At 38.2% G+C, this 17,869-nt stretch overlaps 1 protein-coding gene across 1 annotated transcript; it reads right to left on the minus strand.

Moving 5' to 3' along the window:
- Positions 1-416: 416 nt before the first annotated feature.
- cmn (calymmin) lies at positions 417-14,212 on the minus strand. Its single transcript, XM_041029448.1, has 42 exons — positions 14,177-14,212; positions 13,664-13,714; positions 13,213-13,263; positions 12,886-12,936; positions 12,438-12,488; positions 12,271-12,325; positions 12,120-12,188; positions 11,996-12,043; positions 11,811-11,891; positions 11,633-11,683; positions 11,327-11,371; positions 10,042-10,134; positions 9,813-9,869; positions 9,058-9,513; positions 8,265-8,561; positions 7,071-7,127; positions 6,759-6,812; positions 6,452-6,496; positions 6,104-6,163; positions 5,677-5,730; positions 5,518-5,556; positions 5,343-5,399; positions 5,159-5,197; positions 4,932-4,976; positions 4,803-4,841; positions 4,609-4,665; positions 4,018-4,086; positions 3,774-3,842; positions 3,527-3,592; positions 3,297-3,353; positions 3,049-3,096; positions 2,870-2,941; positions 2,690-2,755; positions 2,480-2,551; positions 2,320-2,391; positions 2,162-2,230; positions 2,002-2,064; positions 1,832-1,897; positions 1,706-1,744; positions 1,283-1,573; positions 928-984; positions 417-841 (listed from the first exon to the last, which is right to left on the minus strand). The coding sequence occupies exons 1-42, from the start codon at positions 14,210-14,212 to the stop codon at positions 837-839; spliced, it is 3,219 nt and encodes a 1,072-aa protein (XP_040885382.1). The 3' UTR covers positions 417-836.
- Between the last annotated feature and the right edge of the window lie 3,657 nt (positions 14,213-17,869).

Raw genomic sequence — 17,869 nt, forward strand, 5'->3', positions numbered from 1 at the left:
GAAAGAGTATGTTGTGGGTGTGTGGGTGTGTGGGTGTGTGGGCGTGTGTGTTGGGTGGGGTGGGTGGGGGGTTTAAACGGTAGTGTCCGGGGTGAGTGGGGTCTTTTGCGATGTATGTAGATATATGTAATGTAGATACATATTCTGTATATATTCTGTATTTCCCTTGTTGTAGGCTGAACACGTCCTCCTATTACCAGTGCTCATTTACAGCTGTGTTGCAGTGAGGATGATCTGGGGATTACAACACTTTGAGAGGGGGCTGTTTTTCTTAATGACTGTGATTTACTGGCACCGGTAATTCCTTATAATGTACATTTAAATGTCATATTTAAAAGGGTTTGCCTGTTCTGTAACAAGTAAAATGTAGAGGAACACACGCAAATGAGTAAAGCAGCATTTTCACTGTTGGGAATTATTTGATGGTTTTAATCAGTCAAATACTATACAATAATAAACAGATGCTTGTCACAAGTAGTTTAAAAAACCCTTTCCCATGCAAAATAAATTAGACTGAATTAGGTTTTATAGAAATATTTTGAGATGAGAGCTTCCAGGTAAAACTGATAGATTAAATTAAATCACTGCCCACACACAGCAGCCAAACTCCATTTCTCCAACAACCACTTCTTTGCATGTACAGTGAACAGTAAGTGCAGGACAAAAAGGTAACGCAGGATGCATAAAAATTTACACTAAAACCTAACAACTCAAAATATGGCTACCAGGACGATTTGACAGACAGGAGAAAATAGAAATAATATACAACCAGGAAACAATCAAAAAAAATATACAATGGCAGAAAAGAGAGATTATACTTGTCCCTGTCAGCACAGTTAACCTGTGTGGAGAAAAGAATACAGTGCAAAGATGAGTTGAGGAAAATACAGCTGTCACCACATGTTTTAGTTTGAGCCTAGTTCTCACCTTGATAGCCACTATTTCCAAAGAAGCCATTCAAATCATATTTGCCATTCTTTGCTCCTGAAAAGAAAAGAAACTTGTGTTATCTCTGCAAAATACCAATAATTTAACGTTTTATCTCAAATGTTTCCAGTTGAACTTTGTCATAATTAAATAATAAATGTGTCACTATTTAAATAAATTGTTTAACATTCTAGGAAATTTACTTGGTGGCTTTTTTTATTGGATGTTGGATGAGAAAGTAAATGCAAATATTCCTGCATAGTTCATCTTCCTCTGCCTTCTCCCTTCCACCTCATGACTTTACAGGAGTCTAGATGATCTGTCACGCAGTGCTGTTACCTCTCCAGGACTTTACCTTGTGGTGTGCCTTGTGGGTGAAAATGGAGTTTGAGATGCTGTTGAATGTGTATCTGACGTGGCAGCTGCAGGTCATCTGGTTGCTCGGGCACTTGAACCACACCCTCCGTTTCTGTAGCAGGTGCAGAATCAAGGCCAAGGCTGGCAGTGCCCGTGGGATTGGGCAGGTCTTCAACATCCACTCCAGGCACTACATCGGGTGTGAAGAAGGACTCTGCTGGCGGATAGGATGGGACAGAAGGGTAGGCCAAGGTGGGGCTGGGAGTGGGAGCTGCAGGAAATGCAACAACTAGGGAGAAGTCACACATGATAGAGGGAAAAAATGGGTGCATAATGTGAAAGATTTCAATGCAGTCCGTATTATTAATGCATTATTTTTGCAGTTAAAATGTTGCGATGAAACTATTGTCCCTAGTTTTACCTTCTGGCTGCACTTGTCCGTTTATGTAGCCCACATTTTCTGAAAATGACAAATAACAGCTAAACATTTAACTGAATTCAAAGGAGCCACAAGAAACAACAATGCAGGAATACACACTATACTTACCATATCTGTCAACAGACACCCCTTCGCCTTCAACAGCAATTGCTGGAGTTGGTAGCTCTCCCTTTACTGAGAGATCAGAAGAAAAGAAGATAAGATAAGGAGAGACTGTGGGCTGCAGTCTATTTGTGCTGTGAATCTCTCAAAAAGAAAAACCTCTTTCCCTGACTCACCATAGGATTTTCCTGCTGAATCTGGCTCGAGAGGCAGGGACTCATAAGGTAAACCAGCTGCATCTGTTTATGGCAAAATAGTACACTGTAAATGTACAGCTTGTTCGAACATTTCTAATTGGACTTGTTAAAAAAAATAGTACCAGTAATGACAAAATACCATATTCTCCCCCAGATCTGACTTCAGTTGCAGATTCAAGGGGCTGTGACTGGTAAACTCCCTGGTTATCTGTTCAGAGATTGATGAGAAAAATGAAGAGAGAAAAAAATAACTGACACAACAAGAACAGAAAAACAAAAACACACATGAGGATGTACCATATTTCCCTGCAGATTTTGCGTCACCCCCAAAACCAAGAGCTTGTGGTGCATAAGGAACTTCACCGCCACCTGAGAAGGAAGTGGCCACATATAGATTAAACCAAACAAATAAACAAATGACATGTACAAGGGAACTGTCATGTTCGCTGAATCTCACCTTGTTTGCTTGTTAACTTTCCATTATGTCCAAGTCCGAGAGATTCAGGCTGATATGGTGACCCAGCCATACCTGGAAGAAAATATATAATTACATAAATTTTTAAAAATGATAAATAAGTAACAAATGCATACAAGAAAGTTAATGAGGTAATTTCCCAAAATGCTGAACTTTTCCTTTAAAGGTTTTTTTTTTTTTTTTTTTTTTTACCATATTTGCCAGTAGATTTGGCTTCAGGGCCCGATCCAGCTGCTTCATGAGGCATTCTGCCGTAACCTGAAGCGGAAGAGCAGAAACAGGAACAGAAGAGAAATAATAAAAGGTCAATGCAGGGAACATTTACAGAACTGTGACTGAGATTTTGTGTGCATAGCTCAGCTAATTATTCACCATATTTTCCAGCTATGTTTCCATTACTGCCAAGACCGAGAAGTTGTCCACCGTTAGGGAACCCACCATATCCTGGGCAGAGGTGGATGGAAAACAGTATAAAATGATCACATGACCTGAAGTGGCCACTACAGTGAAGATAAAACTATTAGTCAGAGCAAAAAAGCTTGAACACTGACCGTATTTTCCAGGTGCAGGATCCCCTCCCACGCCAGCACCAAGACCACCTGAAAATATTTGGAATTAATGTCAACATTAATATCTCAAGTTAGTCAAGATCTCTGTAGCTCAGTATATGGAGCAGCACACAAGAAATGGCAATTTGGTTCCAACTTTGGACAAACACACCAAAAACTCCTCATGGTAGGAAACATTACTTTGTGATAACTTCTTGTTAACATGGCTGCTCGAGACATATGATTCTCACCATACTTTCCAGATGATTTTGCATCACCTGTAGGCCCATATGGTCCTCCACCATATCCTGGATAGAATTTAGAAGAAAAGAATTTAGAAACAGAAAAAAATACTGGACATGTGGACTCATTACAGGCTGTATATGCTTGTATTTATTCTTAATGGGCTAGACAGATACTTAAAAGGGAACAATTTGATTTATGCTTTCAGCACACATAAGCAACAGTAGCATAGACATACCATACTTTCCAGCACCGTTACCTCCTGTACTGAGGGGTTGTCCACCAAACTGCAGCCCACCAATGCCTGAATCAGAGTGAGCAAGGCAGTGAGTTGGTTATCACATGAATGATGAGAAGGATGGCCATGAAGAAGGTGGGGCAGAATTTTATTAGCTATGAACCCAGAAAGCCATAAAGATAACTCCCTTCTCATTTCCAGGCTTCATTATAGTGGAGTGATAAGAATATGGCCAAGAAGGACTCACCGTACTTCGTGTTTGACTTCTCTGTACCCATTCCAAGTGTTTGACCACCAAAAGGCAAGCCACCCATTCCTGTAACATTTAGGAGAAATTTGTTTTGATGTGTCGCTTTTAAAAAAAGAAAATATTTCTTAAGATACTGTAATGCTATACAGGTGTGTCCTTTATTTCTGAAGTGACTTTGTAAACCGGACTCTCCTAAAATGATTAATGACGATTTGAATGTGTTAAGTTACACAGTACATACCCCCATACATGCTGCCCAATTTCCCATTTGGACCAAGGCCAGCAGACTGAGGCTCAAACTGACTAATTCCTGCACAAGTACACAGGAAATGTGTGCATGTATCACATCTGTTAACTCTTACACCTTCAGATAAATATGATTACATGCATTTTCAGACCAAGATGTCTCTGAGATCACCTTATTGCTGAAAGCAGAGAATAGTCAGATGATTGAAGTGCATGTAAACACACTGGTAGACCTACATACTGAGTTTGAGACGTTGAGATGGAATGACAGTGAAATGTAAGAGTTAGCTCATAGATAGGCTGATGTGATTCAGTACTGCCTGAGGAGCAGCACTCAAAATGTGTTGCATAACAGGATTTTGGATTTCAGCCACTCTTATCTTTGTTTTTATTTCATTCTTTTTTTTAAACTTCTCACTATTTTTGCACCAAACACAATGAGTAACATACTATTAAAACAGTTCAACACTGTGCAAGGGAGTTTGTTTTTTTCACTGTATATTCCAATGTGAAAATATTTTTGCCAACTAAAATCTAAACCTAAAGGTCACACATGCTTAAATCAGATGCTTTTTATATGTCTTACCATCTAGTCCAGCAGGAACCACTGGGGATCCATTGTAAGGAATCTGTCTGGCACCACCTGTAGAACCAGCAGCAAATTGCACAGTCATGGATTATTATCACTTTTTTACTATCGGTGTCTTCTTGAGCTAATTTTCTGAACCCCTGTTTTAGATTTCTCTTCAAACGAATTTTCACTGATCACATTTATCATACCTGATTTGGCATCAGCAGCGGGTACACCCTGGCCAAGACCTGTGACAAAGAGAAATGTTGACTTTTACTATGATTCACACAAAAATGCAATTCAGATTTTCTGAGTTAATTATTATGTAATGTACTTACTTGCATAGTCAGGCTGTACACCAGCACTGTAGCCATTTCCATATCCTGTTAAAAAAAAAAAAAAAACACAACATCATAAACCAGGTCAGTGCACAGAACTTGGACAAAGGGTGAGCTAAATAACACATACTTTTTTGGGAATATGGCATCTACCAATTCATCATAGTATGTTGTATAATTTATGGATTCAGTAATTTAACAACATTAAAGTAAATATAGCAGCCTACCTGATTTGGATTTGCCTGCTTCACCCACATTAGCATTCCCTGAGAAAAAATAATAATAATTATTAATAATAAAATAATAATTTCAAATAATTTCAATTCATAACACTACTGCAAACCCAATCTATCATCAGCCTACTGGTTGAATGTAAAGCTAATGTTTAAAGTGTTTCCTTTGACAGTGCACCTCCATATGGATTTCCATTTCCATATCCAGCTCCAAGGTAAGCTCCTTGTCCATAACCTGAGGGAATACAGAACAATTATCAAAATATATACCATACTTATAGTCATAATTATTTCTGTTTCTTATCAGGATGAATATTCCTCAACTGAGATTTAAAAAAAGAAAAAACACTCACCAGGCTGCTTAGGGTTCCCCGCATAAGGATATCTAAGCCCTACACATGTAAAACAAAAGGTACTTTAAAAACCACATCTAAATTTCCTTGGAAATTGGAGACCAAGAAAATGTCTGAGCACATTCTTCAATGTATGTTTATTTTGACAGTAAATATTACCAGCTCCATATCCATTGCTGAGTCCAGGGACAGTGTAGCCTCCTGCACCATAACCTTTGGATAAACAAAACTGTATTCAGATATATATGATCTAACAGGTACAAGTACAGTAGAAAAAAATATTCACAATTATATCAAGGAATAATTACCATATCACTGCAAGAAATCTCAATTATATTATGGATTTTACTTTTTGGATTTCAAACTTTAGATCTTGCCTTGAAGATATTATCTGCTATTAATTTTCTCTCCTAAATGTGCCAGTAAGCAAACAGAATAAAACAGCTTGGTCTGAAGCAGAGATTATCAAGTAAAGCAACACAAGATCTCATCCAAACATCTGAGCAGTATGTCCTTAAATTAGACAAATTTTCAAAAGTTTATTCATACAAAACATGCAAATGAGTTGTTTTATCAGGTTCCTTACCTGGTTTGTTTGCTTTAGCTCCTCCTCCATTTGAATACCCCCCTGCACTAGCACTGTATCCTAAATAACGGCACAATATCACTGTTGTCAGGCCTACATATTTCTGCATTTATACAATGATCAGACCTGCAGTAGGCTTTAACAGTCATCATCAAAAAACTGAGTATTTCATACACATGAATATTGAGAATGAAGAATAAAAGTAGATTTACCATTGGGTTTAGCACCATATTGGTTTGGATTACCAGCTCCTGCTCCATAACCTCAAAACAAATGAAAGAATCATAAATAAATTCTATCTCTTATCTAAATATACAGTGTTATACAATTAACTGAGTGTACAAGTACCTTTTGTTTTTGTGCCAGTGGATGCTCCAGCACCTGCATTATAACCTTAAATGAACAAGAGAAAACAATGTGTACACTAGTTTTCATTATGTGCTTTGACTTTGTGAGTTTCAAACTGACCAAGCAAATACAGTATGTGTTTCTCAATGTGGATTAAAGGTTAATGTAAAGTTTTATCTATCCCACCTGCTTTAAAATACACTGTATGTGCAGTAAAAATGAAAATACACATTTCAGCTTAGACCATTCAAGCTACAGCATGTAAATCACAAATCGGCAGTATTAAAATACAATACTCTCAGTTTACCTGGTCTAGGTATTTTCATCCATTGTCCATTTGGTATTCCAGATGGTCCACAGTCTAGATTAACCATGTAAACATGTATTATAAACACAATTCAAGAATTCAAGGCAAATATAATGTACACCCAAGCACTTAACTACCAAGCAAGCAGATTCTGAGTTATTGTAATTTTGAGGTTTTGGACAAAGTGAAACTTAGATATTTTCAAGTCACACTAATTACTCTTGATTTAGTGAATGACAGCTCCCTCAAAGTAGGGCATGACTTCAGCTCTCTATACTGCATGTTGCTCCAAGAAGGTTGACAAATGTTTACCAGGTCTGGCTGATTTAGCTCCCTGTCCCTTGGAGAGTGAGGTTCCTCCTCTGCTGTCTGAAAAGGCAGAGGTAGAGGATAAAAGGTCAGGGCTTACATGGAAATGATCCAGCAACTAAATCTGCTTTAAGTGTATTTACACTTGCATCATTAAGTAAACACTGTGAACTCAAGTCAGTGGGTTAAACCTAAAAGACAGTACAGCTCATGCACCGAAAGCACCAATTGAAATTTACAAGGATTAAGATTGACAAAACGTAAAAATATCACAAGGATCACACAACAAAGTGGCACACATCACACTTATAGACAAGAATGGACACATTATAAATTGGTTCATTCTCAACTTGTTCCAAACATTAAAACAATGGTTTGACATTTTAGGAAATTATCCTATTTGCTTTCTTGCTAGATTAGAGATAGATGAGAAGATCAATACTACTATCTGTCCATCAAATGCCAGCAGCGAGTTAGCTTAGCATAGCAGAGCATAAAGACTTGAAACAGGGGGAAACAGTTAGCCTGGTTGTGTCCAAAGGTAACAATATACACATACAATATGTGAGCACTTCTGAACTTCATTCTTATGTACCTCTCAGCAAGAAAGCAAATAAGCAAATTTCCTGAAACCTCGGTTTCAAAACCACACGTAATTATTTAAAAATGACAAATTTGGGTGAGAGTTTCAACAACATCAGAGATAAACACATATGAACACAAGTTACTGGTATTTTGCTGAGACAGAACTGAAAAAGCATGCAACACAAAAACATACAGAAATTGTAATTACACAAAAATCTGCAGAACTAAAACAAGTGTGAGCACTGGCTAGGATTCACTCTAAGGTTGGCATCTCTCTTTCTGTACCTGACATTTTACCTCTAGTATTTTATTTAAAATGCACCTATTTTATTATGGTATTTATTTAATAAACACCATAATAGGTTCGGATAGTGTATAAATATTAATAGAGTGTTTTTAGATGCCGTTTAATTGCCAAAGAATTATGGGAAAGTTAGACTGAATTCTAGCCTTTAAAACAACACAAATCTCGCAGTCTATTGAGTCCTGTAAGATACTTAGATCATAAAGTCCACAATTCTGCACCAGTCCCAGAATTAGGACAAACAGAGGATTCAGTCAACATTTACACATGCAGTCCAACAGTAGGAAACAAACCCATATCAAGTTTACCAGTTGCCCCAGTTTCTCCTGCAGGGAGACCTTTGACCCCGTGCCTGTCAGGTCCTGCCTCAGGCTGATTCTTGATGTTTGCCTCTTCTGGGGCAACCTCAGGCACACCCACAGTCAGTGTCTCTTCAGGAATGATGCCCCCTGTATTTTTAGCTGCCACTGTTTCAGGAACAACTTTGGTTTTCAGCGGTTTGGTGCTTTCAGGGGAAGCTCCCCCCTCACCAGTGCTGTCTACCCCAAAGAGAACGTCTGTTTCTGCACCTTTTTGCTCAGGCACAGCATTTCCAGTCACATAACCTAGAGGTCATACATTTCATCAACATATTATTCTGTGAAGGGTTTGCAAATTATTATAGCAGGTGACCCCATACATTAATAAACACAGAAAACACAAATATGTAGCCGCCACATGAAATGTCAGACTCTATTCTTCAGCACAGCTGCATTTACAGTGTGTTATAGCGAAACTACAAAGTAAAAACTAAAAAGCAACACATAAAACATTAAACTGACACATATGCAAACTTGTTGAGAGGTCATTCGCAATTCTTACAACTGCAAAAACTTCAAATTTGTTTCTCAGATAAAAATCAGTGAGTGGCTTTATAAAGAATTCAGTTTTAAGAAAACATCCACTCCCTACCTAAACTTGACACTAGTAAGTTTGGCTTTTATTCACCAGGCACATCTCTTTCAGTGGCAGAATACAGAGCTGTCAGTGTGCTTTCTTGTACAGTGTGGGGGGATTGTTCCTGCTACAGGCATTGCACAGATTCAGGTTTAGTGTACTTGCCTTGAGGAAGAGCAGCTGCTGGCTCTGGCAGTGGGTTACTCTGGGGAACCACCGGTGCGGGTCCAGATGTGGCTGCTTTCGGACCCTTGCCCTGTGGACCCATGGGTGCAGGTTCAGGTGTGGGTTCGAGTGCAGGCTTTGGGTCATTGCTTTGTGGAAGCACCGGTGCTGCTTCTGGTGTAGCCTGAGGGATTAGCGGCATCTGCTTGTAGCTTTTTCCTTGTGGCACAGGTAAAGGCAGCTTTTGGTATTTCTCCTGTGTCACCATAACAAGGATACCATTGGTTGGCTCAGGGGCAACAGGCGCTGCACCTTGAGTTATTGCTTGTTGAGGTACAGCACCCTCCTGTGGTGCTGCACTTGGCTGCTCAGGAGAAAGAACTCCACCTTTTAGGCCCAGTCCTTTGAAAGCACCTGCACCCTTTGTAGCCTTCCCATTTGGCATCATGCCATAACCTGAGAACCAAATGGAGACATGAGAGTGAAATCCCACCCAAATTTTAATGGAAAAACCCTCTATGAGCATAATTTAAAAGATAGAAAGGTACTTAAAATGAGTGAAATTTAAAACATGACAGATTTACAATTTTACACATTTATCTGCAGAAAGTCTGCAGAAACAAAGTTGCGCTATGACCTTTTAGATTAAGACCAGCAACGGGTTAGATTAACTATACAGCAAAAGTAAAATGTAACCAGAAATGTTGACAGAGATAAAGCTGAAATAAAACAGATGCATGTACAGGAGCATTTACCAGTACTGGCTGCTTTAGCAAACTGTCCATTGGGTGCACCAGCAGGAGCACCATAGCCTGAAACACAACATTTTCATAAACAAATCACACAAGCACTGCAGACATATAGTTTGAAGATCATTACAGAAAGAAAACCTGAGACAAAATGATGCTCGACGTTTTTATTCTTGTTTTCAGGTTGGATATCAGAAACATTCAATGTGTTATATATATTATTAGGAATTCCTACCGGTGCCAAGTGTTTTAGTGCCTTCGCTGGGTGACACTGCTCCAACTCCTTTGGTAGTGTGAGGCTTTAAGCCTCTGCTTGGCCCTCCATATCCTGCAAACGATGGTTTATAAATGTTACAGTGTGATCACAGTGACACTGCGAACTGACCATCACAATAGCTTCACAAGATTAACTTTGACTAATGAAATTCACAACTCAGTGAATGACTCTTTTTGAATCTCAAAAATAAACTTGGACAGTTGAAGTTTATCATTGAGTTTACCTCCATATCCTCCAAGTGCAGCACCATTTCTAACTCCATGACCTTGAGAGGAAATATAGAAAAAAGTAGGCAAAGTTGGTAATTATGGAAGATTTTAAACACCTAAATTAAAATAAATCAAACAAAGAAATCAAGTTATATGTAGTTCCTTTCTATGTTTGCATTTATAATGTCATAGCTAACTGAAAAACCAATGCTTTCTTTAATAACTTAATAACTTCTCATAATGATACAGATTTTCCATTTTCCACTATACAATAAAGTGAATGATTTATTACTGTATATAAGGTGCATATTAACAGGATGTACCGTTAGGCTTGGCTCCATATCCATTGGGAACACCAGCTCCAGCTGCAGCTCCATAACCTCAGGTCAAACATAATGTTACATAAACACATATACCATCACACTAAACCACAGAGCTTCTTTTCTACATGATGAATATTTGTAATACTGAATATAATTAATTACCATTAGGTTTACTTCCATATCCATTGGGAACAGCCCCATTGCCATAACCTTGAGAGAAAATAAATCATTACATAAAGATCTAATTGACTTTGTATTTACAATTCATGTTTGTGAAAAACAAAATAAACATTAAATACAAGTAGTACCTGGTTGTGGTCTCATTGCACCTCCTCTGTTGGCTCCATATCCTGTAAAACATCCAACAAACTGCTTTGTAATCTGAGAAGTCTTTAAAATAAAAACTACTTTGAGTCATAAAAAGATTTGAAAAAGAAGTGACAGTCTCACCGTTGGGTTTGGTGTCATAACCATTTGGAAAGCTGCCATACCCTAAAAAAAAATAATAATAATAATAATATATCAAGGTAAAGTTAAAGTTCTGAAAATCATTTTGTTTTTCAATCAACATTATGTAACAGACTGATGCAAGAGATGGATTCTGATTTAAATATGTGTTCAAAATAATGATTAAGAAAACATTTCCATAGTTTACCTAAGAATCTTATCAAAGAAAAATTATATGAACTTGAATTGCGACCATGCACTTACCTGGCTTTGCCGGCTTGGTAGCTCCAGCACTCGGGTATCCATAACCTTAACAATTACACAAACAGAAAGAATAATATTCATCTTATTGCATAAATGTAATAAGATTATTATTATTATTATTATTATTATTACCTTTTTTGCTTGTTGACCCACCATTTGGCATGGCTCCATTTCCATTAGGGGGTCTGGCTCCTGCATAAGCTTTACATTTTACAACACAGTGATTTCAGACAATTTTAATAGTTGCCTGACAATTTTTTTTTACTGTATGTGATGTATTGTACTATATAATATTTACAGATTTACCATTGGGTTTTGCACCTTGTCCACTGGGCACACCAGCTGCACCATTGTAGCCTGAAATTTTAACATTTAACATTTTCCCTGGAATTGAGCTTGTACAGAGGATCATGTCATCTAGAAACATGAAAATAACCAAATTTGGAGATATATCATTTTCACTAGACATCAAGGATAGTCCAACCTTGCTTTGGTCCCTTCATTCCTCCATTTCCATACCGAGATCCTAGACCCATACCAGCATGGCCATAACCACCATTGTAGCCTATAAATGAAGTATACACATGTATTTACCAATAGCATTTATGTGTTATTCATCACAGTATCCCATAAGTGAAATCATCACAGACTGACTGGTGTATGACTCACCTCCCATGGGCTGAGCTCCATGACCATTATAACCATTACTGCCATATACTGGAAGAACAAATAAAGACATTGTTACTGGTGTATCAGGTGATGACCTCAGTTCTGTGCCATGGCTTTCACTCACCTTTCCCTTGGTTCCTGGCAAGCTGGGGTACTCCCAAACCTCTGGAGGTTCCCATTCCCACACCTGGACCTTAGAATGTAGAAATGCAAATGAATAAATTTCGTATCAACGTGAATGTTTTGATTTCCTGGACTTGCAGAGGATGAATTACCTGCCCCATAAGGTGGACGGCCATATCCCTTCATGGGTTTACTTCCAGCCCCTCCCTGTCCTTTTAAATACACAGAAATGTTTAAGTTATATAAACAAACAAGTATATTTTATGTCTCATAATGTACCAGGCTGACCATTCTCACGTAACCACTTAACACATCTCACCATTTGGTCTTGCCCCATTGCCAATGGATGGGCCAGCTGCAGCTCCTTGACCTAAGGGACGATCATAATATTCAAAGATATGATGCCTTTTACATGAATTCATTTAAATGTGTCTTTTAAAGTTCTGTTTTTGCAAATGTTATCCAAATTTATATAAGGTACAGGAGATCTTGCACTACAACCTAGAAAACAGAGGATCTTAATTATTCTACATACAGCGCAGTAGGTATAGGAACCCACTACAACATGTTGCTGACTTCACAAAACCAGTTTTAGGTCCTTAGAACTGATGCCTTTTTCATTTATTATTAATCTGACCTACTTGAAAATCTTTACTGGGTTCATCATATTACAGAGTTCTTCCTGTCCTGCTCTTAATGGATGTATGTATGTGTTTGTTTGTGGGGTAGATCAATAAAAACAGAAAATGCTGTAGCAGTTACCCTACCATTGCCTTTTGTTGCATGTCCATTCTGTGCAACAGCTGCAGCACCATTACCTACAATTATATACAACACAAAAAAGTTTCATATCTCTGCTCATCAGCTTTTATTTTTTTTCTAAAGGTAAAAGGGTTTTTGACATTATATATTTGTTACTTTTTGCCAATCTAAGCAATTTATCCATGAATCGTTAAAAAAAAATAGATACTTTATCATAAAATATAAATTGTTGCGGCACTGAAAGAAAGTTTATCTCATGTAAATCATGTGTGAAGAAAACAAAATAACATTATTTTGTTACTGAATACAGAGCATTATCATGAGTTACTCACCACTGGATTTAACTCCATTCCCACCCAGAACACCAGCTCCAGCACCATAACCTAAAAGCCAATAAGAGAAACAAACACCAAGAGACTCATTTAGTCTGATGTAGCTTTTGGAAACACTGCTCTCCTGTAAAAATGACTTCAAACTGACTCACTGCATTTCCAGCATTAATGTAACATACATACAACAAAGTGTGTGTCTTCATAAAATGACTGAAAATTTACCATTCAAATAGCCTCTGTTTCCATTTGGTGCTACAGCAGCAGGAGCTCCATAACCTGGAGATTGAAGAGACTGTGTGAGTTTAGACGTGGCCTACTTTTCAACTCTATTTCCAAGAACATGAAGCTAACCTAAAATGACTTATATAGCATAGATATCGTATCATCACTCTCTAAAATTAACCCAAACCCAAGCAAAATATAACCTAGTACATCATCACATCTAATATACCATTGCCTTTAGTTCCTTGTCCACCATAACCACCAGCTTGAGCACCATAGCCTGCAACATGAAGAAAATTTAAATTGAACGGTGTTGTAGCTCAGAGTGTGTATGTACTGTGTGTGTGTGTGTGTGTGTGTGTGTGTGTGAGAAAGAGAGAGTATGCGTATGTGTCCTCAGTTTCATACCGCTGCCTTTCATTTGTTGTCCATTGGCTGGGCCAGCCTGAACACCATATCCTGTGACAAAAATAGCAAAATGATCGATATAATAGTAATCAATCATTATGTTGCATTTTAATTATTGCTACCATGGATGCAAAGTGTAAAGGTGGAGAGATGTAGTCAATATATTGTATCTACCTTTGGATTTTGCTCCATTTCCACTGGGTAAAACTGGTGGATTTCCTCCTGGTTTAGAAGCAATGCATGCAGAGACAGAGAGGTTAGTGGAAAACAGTGATTCTGACACACATTTTAAACACTGACTAAAATATCCTGCAGTTCAAATCAGAATACCTACCCTGTTGCTTGATACCTTGTCCATTTGCTGTTCCATATCCTTAAAAAACAAAAATGTAATCAAAATATTGAGCATATTTACACTGATGATTTGAGTAAACAGAGTGAACACATACATGTGGACTCACCTTTCATCCCTCCTCCATTGGTCACACCAGCTGCTGCTCCATAGCCTTCAGTAGATGTGGAAAGTAAATGTTAGGTGTCATGATAAAATGATGTATTTGCACAATTGTGGCGTGAAAACTGATTTACCATTAGATTTTGCTCCATTTCCTCTTGAAACTCCAACTGCTGGCCCATAACCTGAGTGCAACACGAGGAAAATCACATTCTCAAAAAAGATGAACCTGCCATGCAGGTTTATTTGATGTTCACATTGTGTAATCACTGACCTACTCCTTTTGTAGGATATCCACCATACCCATTTTGTGCACCCATTGCTTGACCCACACCTTAGAATAAAGAATAACAATAAATAAACTCATACTGAGGAACGGGTGAGTTAATGGCAGGAGAAAATCTATGCTAATTTACCTTTTGATGGCATCAGCATTCTTCCTACACCTCCACCATTTTGGGGTTTCTTTCCTAAAAAAAATAATAATAAAGACATGACAAATCTGGACTAAAGTTTTGGCTTGTGTATAAAATTCCACAATTTCAATAATTTTCATGTTTCATAAAGACAGAGAGTGTACAGCATGTGATGATTCACCATTAGGTTGTGGCCCTTGATACAAGCTCAACCAGTTGTTGTGCTAATCAGTGTAATGAGATGAAACATGTAGACTGTGGCTGCTCACAATTTGGAAAGTTACCCCATTATTTTATTCACATATTGAGGTTTAAATTGGAGTACACCATCTTGCAATTCTTTCTACTTTGCTTTCTTTTAATTGTGTTTATTTTTCTAAGTCAAGTTAATAAAAAATCTTAATAATGCTTGGAAGGATCTTGGGTTTTTAAGAAGTTAAACATGAAGTCCAGGCCACCTTCGCTACACAAGTGATTTTCACATGGTCCCTTATTTAGAATTCCACATTAACTTTCATCAAATTCAGTTCATTGGTGAGTCAGTGGTCTGACAAATATTTTTGGGAAGGCTCTAGAGAAGTCAGTGGAGTGACTGTGAACAAGCAGTAAAACCATTCTCTTCCTTTCTCGCAGAGGGATGTTAAATTTAGGCTGCTGCTGCCACTGAAGCCAAGCTGCCTTTGATTTCACAAACTGAGGCTGCCGGTTAAAGAGAAAACAGAATATACGGCTGCTTCGCGTCACCACAAGAAAAGCTGGTAGAGAGCCAAGCACATGGAAAATCCATACAGCTCGCGTTGCTAAGCTTTCAGTTTAACATGATCGTTTGAAATTTGACAGGCAAACCCAACCACCAGAAAGACATTTGTCTCATCTCTCCTTCATCTCATCAGGTCTGTTAGCAGGTTGTACTAACCAACAACAACATGTAGAAAAATGCAAGTTGATGTATGTAAAGTTTGTAAAAAATAATTATTTAATTTGCGAGGAAATTAATCACTTCTCTTAGAGATTTCTGTTAAAATCATCTAACAATATCTCAAATTCTGGCCTGTTTTGATTTGATTTGATTTGATTTGATTTTTTGCATAATTCAGCTCTGGTATTAGAGCCAAGTAACATCACTGAAACAAATACAACATTTCAGACATGCAAAGGTCCCAAGAGTTGACTGGTACATAACTGAGCTGAATGCTGCAATGAAACACAGTGGATACAAGAAAAATGAGCACTATAGTAGGCTTCAGAAAACACACTGTTGGTGAATTAAATATTTTCTCACAATGATCCTGTAAAGAAATGAACTTCAACAACAGATTTTATCCTTTAAGTGCATCTTTTTCTTTAAAAAAAAAAGATATACTTGGGAATGTCAGGGATACATTTTCTGAATATTTGGTTCACTTTCTGTTAGAAAACTATCTGGAAAGAAATAATAAAATACAGTGTCGCTCATTATGACTGATGTGCAAAGACACAGAGCAGTTCTTCATCTCCAGCTACATGGTCATAGGTCCCAGAAACAAACTACACAGCTGAAGTTCTTCTTCTTTAAGGATTCTAATAACTGTGAATGGGAGGTTTAAAAAATACATATTTGACTTATCCAATTTCTGTATTAACTCCCCAGTGTTTTTGCCATCTTTGTGTTTGTGTTCAGTCTAACAAAACCAGTAAAGGCAGTTATCTCAAACTGATATTACTGATGCACGACCTCAGCCATGAGGACATTTCATACACCCCATATTACACCCCAAAATACACTCCACAATATAAAACAATACAAAACATCAACGTGGTCCAATTTCACCACTGAGCTACTGGCTATCACATTATTTTACATGGCAGGGGCTGTCAGACACTCACCACCTGTGTATGCTGTCTGCACCAGCCAAAGGATCACAGCACTCTGAAGGAGTAGTTGTCCCAACATAGTGGACCTGGAGGAAAAAGCCCAAAATGTTTTTAGACCCAGCAGGAGAATGAGGAGTGTGAAGCAGATGTTCTAGAGTGGGCAACGTACCCTGATTGTGAGGGTCTAATATACACTCTGGTCTGGAGGCGCCCCTCCTCTCGCCACTTCTTCTAGTAGATGCTTCTGGTCTCCAAACCCCCCCCCCCCCCCCCCCCCACCACACACACACACACACACACACACACACATAGACACACAGACAAACTGAATAATTGGGCACTTAAAGTACATTAACACTTCAGAGAGAGACAGCAAAGAGAGGGAGCTCACCAGATTGGACAGTGACTGATGAACTGTGGAGGGTGCATCACACATGCTAGATAAAGGAAGACACAGTTGTTCTTGCACTTATTCGAGATCATTGTCCTGGTTTAAAATAGTTTGTGCAAACTATAAAACCATTCACTCGCAGTTTACTTGACTGTATAGCAAATTCTTCTGTGCGGTATTTTGGATCAAGGTGTTGGCTATGATGATGTTGGCTAACACTAACTCATGTCATGCAATGCTCCAAAGCATAAACAAATGAGCTGTAGTCAAGTCAAATATAGTGTGTAGAATGTGACAGACATCACATAAAAAGATCAAACATACTAAGCATAAAAACAACATTAACAGGATAATCTGTACAGCCAACCATGGAAAGACATATACTGCTGACTGGTTCAGACAACCATAATATAAATACCTGGATAATAAATCATCCAAATGACTGCACCACAGTGACAGAACACAACAAAGCTAAAATTATACATGCAACGATCTGAATAGGCAGCAATTCAGTTCAATATTTAGTTTTGAGAACAGTTTTCACAGGCACTTTGGTAAATATTTCTGCAGACTGAAACTCATTAATGCATGTGTGTTGAAGACTGAATATGTATCGTACAGTGCGTTCGATGTGATGTCACTTGCCAGTTAAAAGGGTAATACGATGGAAACCGTGAGTGAGCTTCATCCTCTGTTCACGCTTCTTTGAGCCCCATAATGTCTCCATGGTCCCGGCCTATACATACACACACACGCACACACATACTGCTGAATGAGTGGTGGCCCCTTGTATATTTAAAGAAAAAAGCAGGAAAAAGGGAAAAGATATCTCACCTTTAACATAGATTCCTCACCTAAAGTCCAAATCCTCTTCTTATGGGGTCAAGGAGAGGTTAACGTCTGGCCCCCCCA

This window comes from Toxotes jaculatrix, chromosome 21 (assembly GCF_017976425.1).
Source record: "Toxotes jaculatrix isolate fToxJac2 chromosome 21, fToxJac2.pri, whole genome shotgun sequence".
NCBI classification, from domain to species: Eukaryota; Metazoa; Chordata; class Actinopteri; family Toxotidae; genus Toxotes; species Toxotes jaculatrix.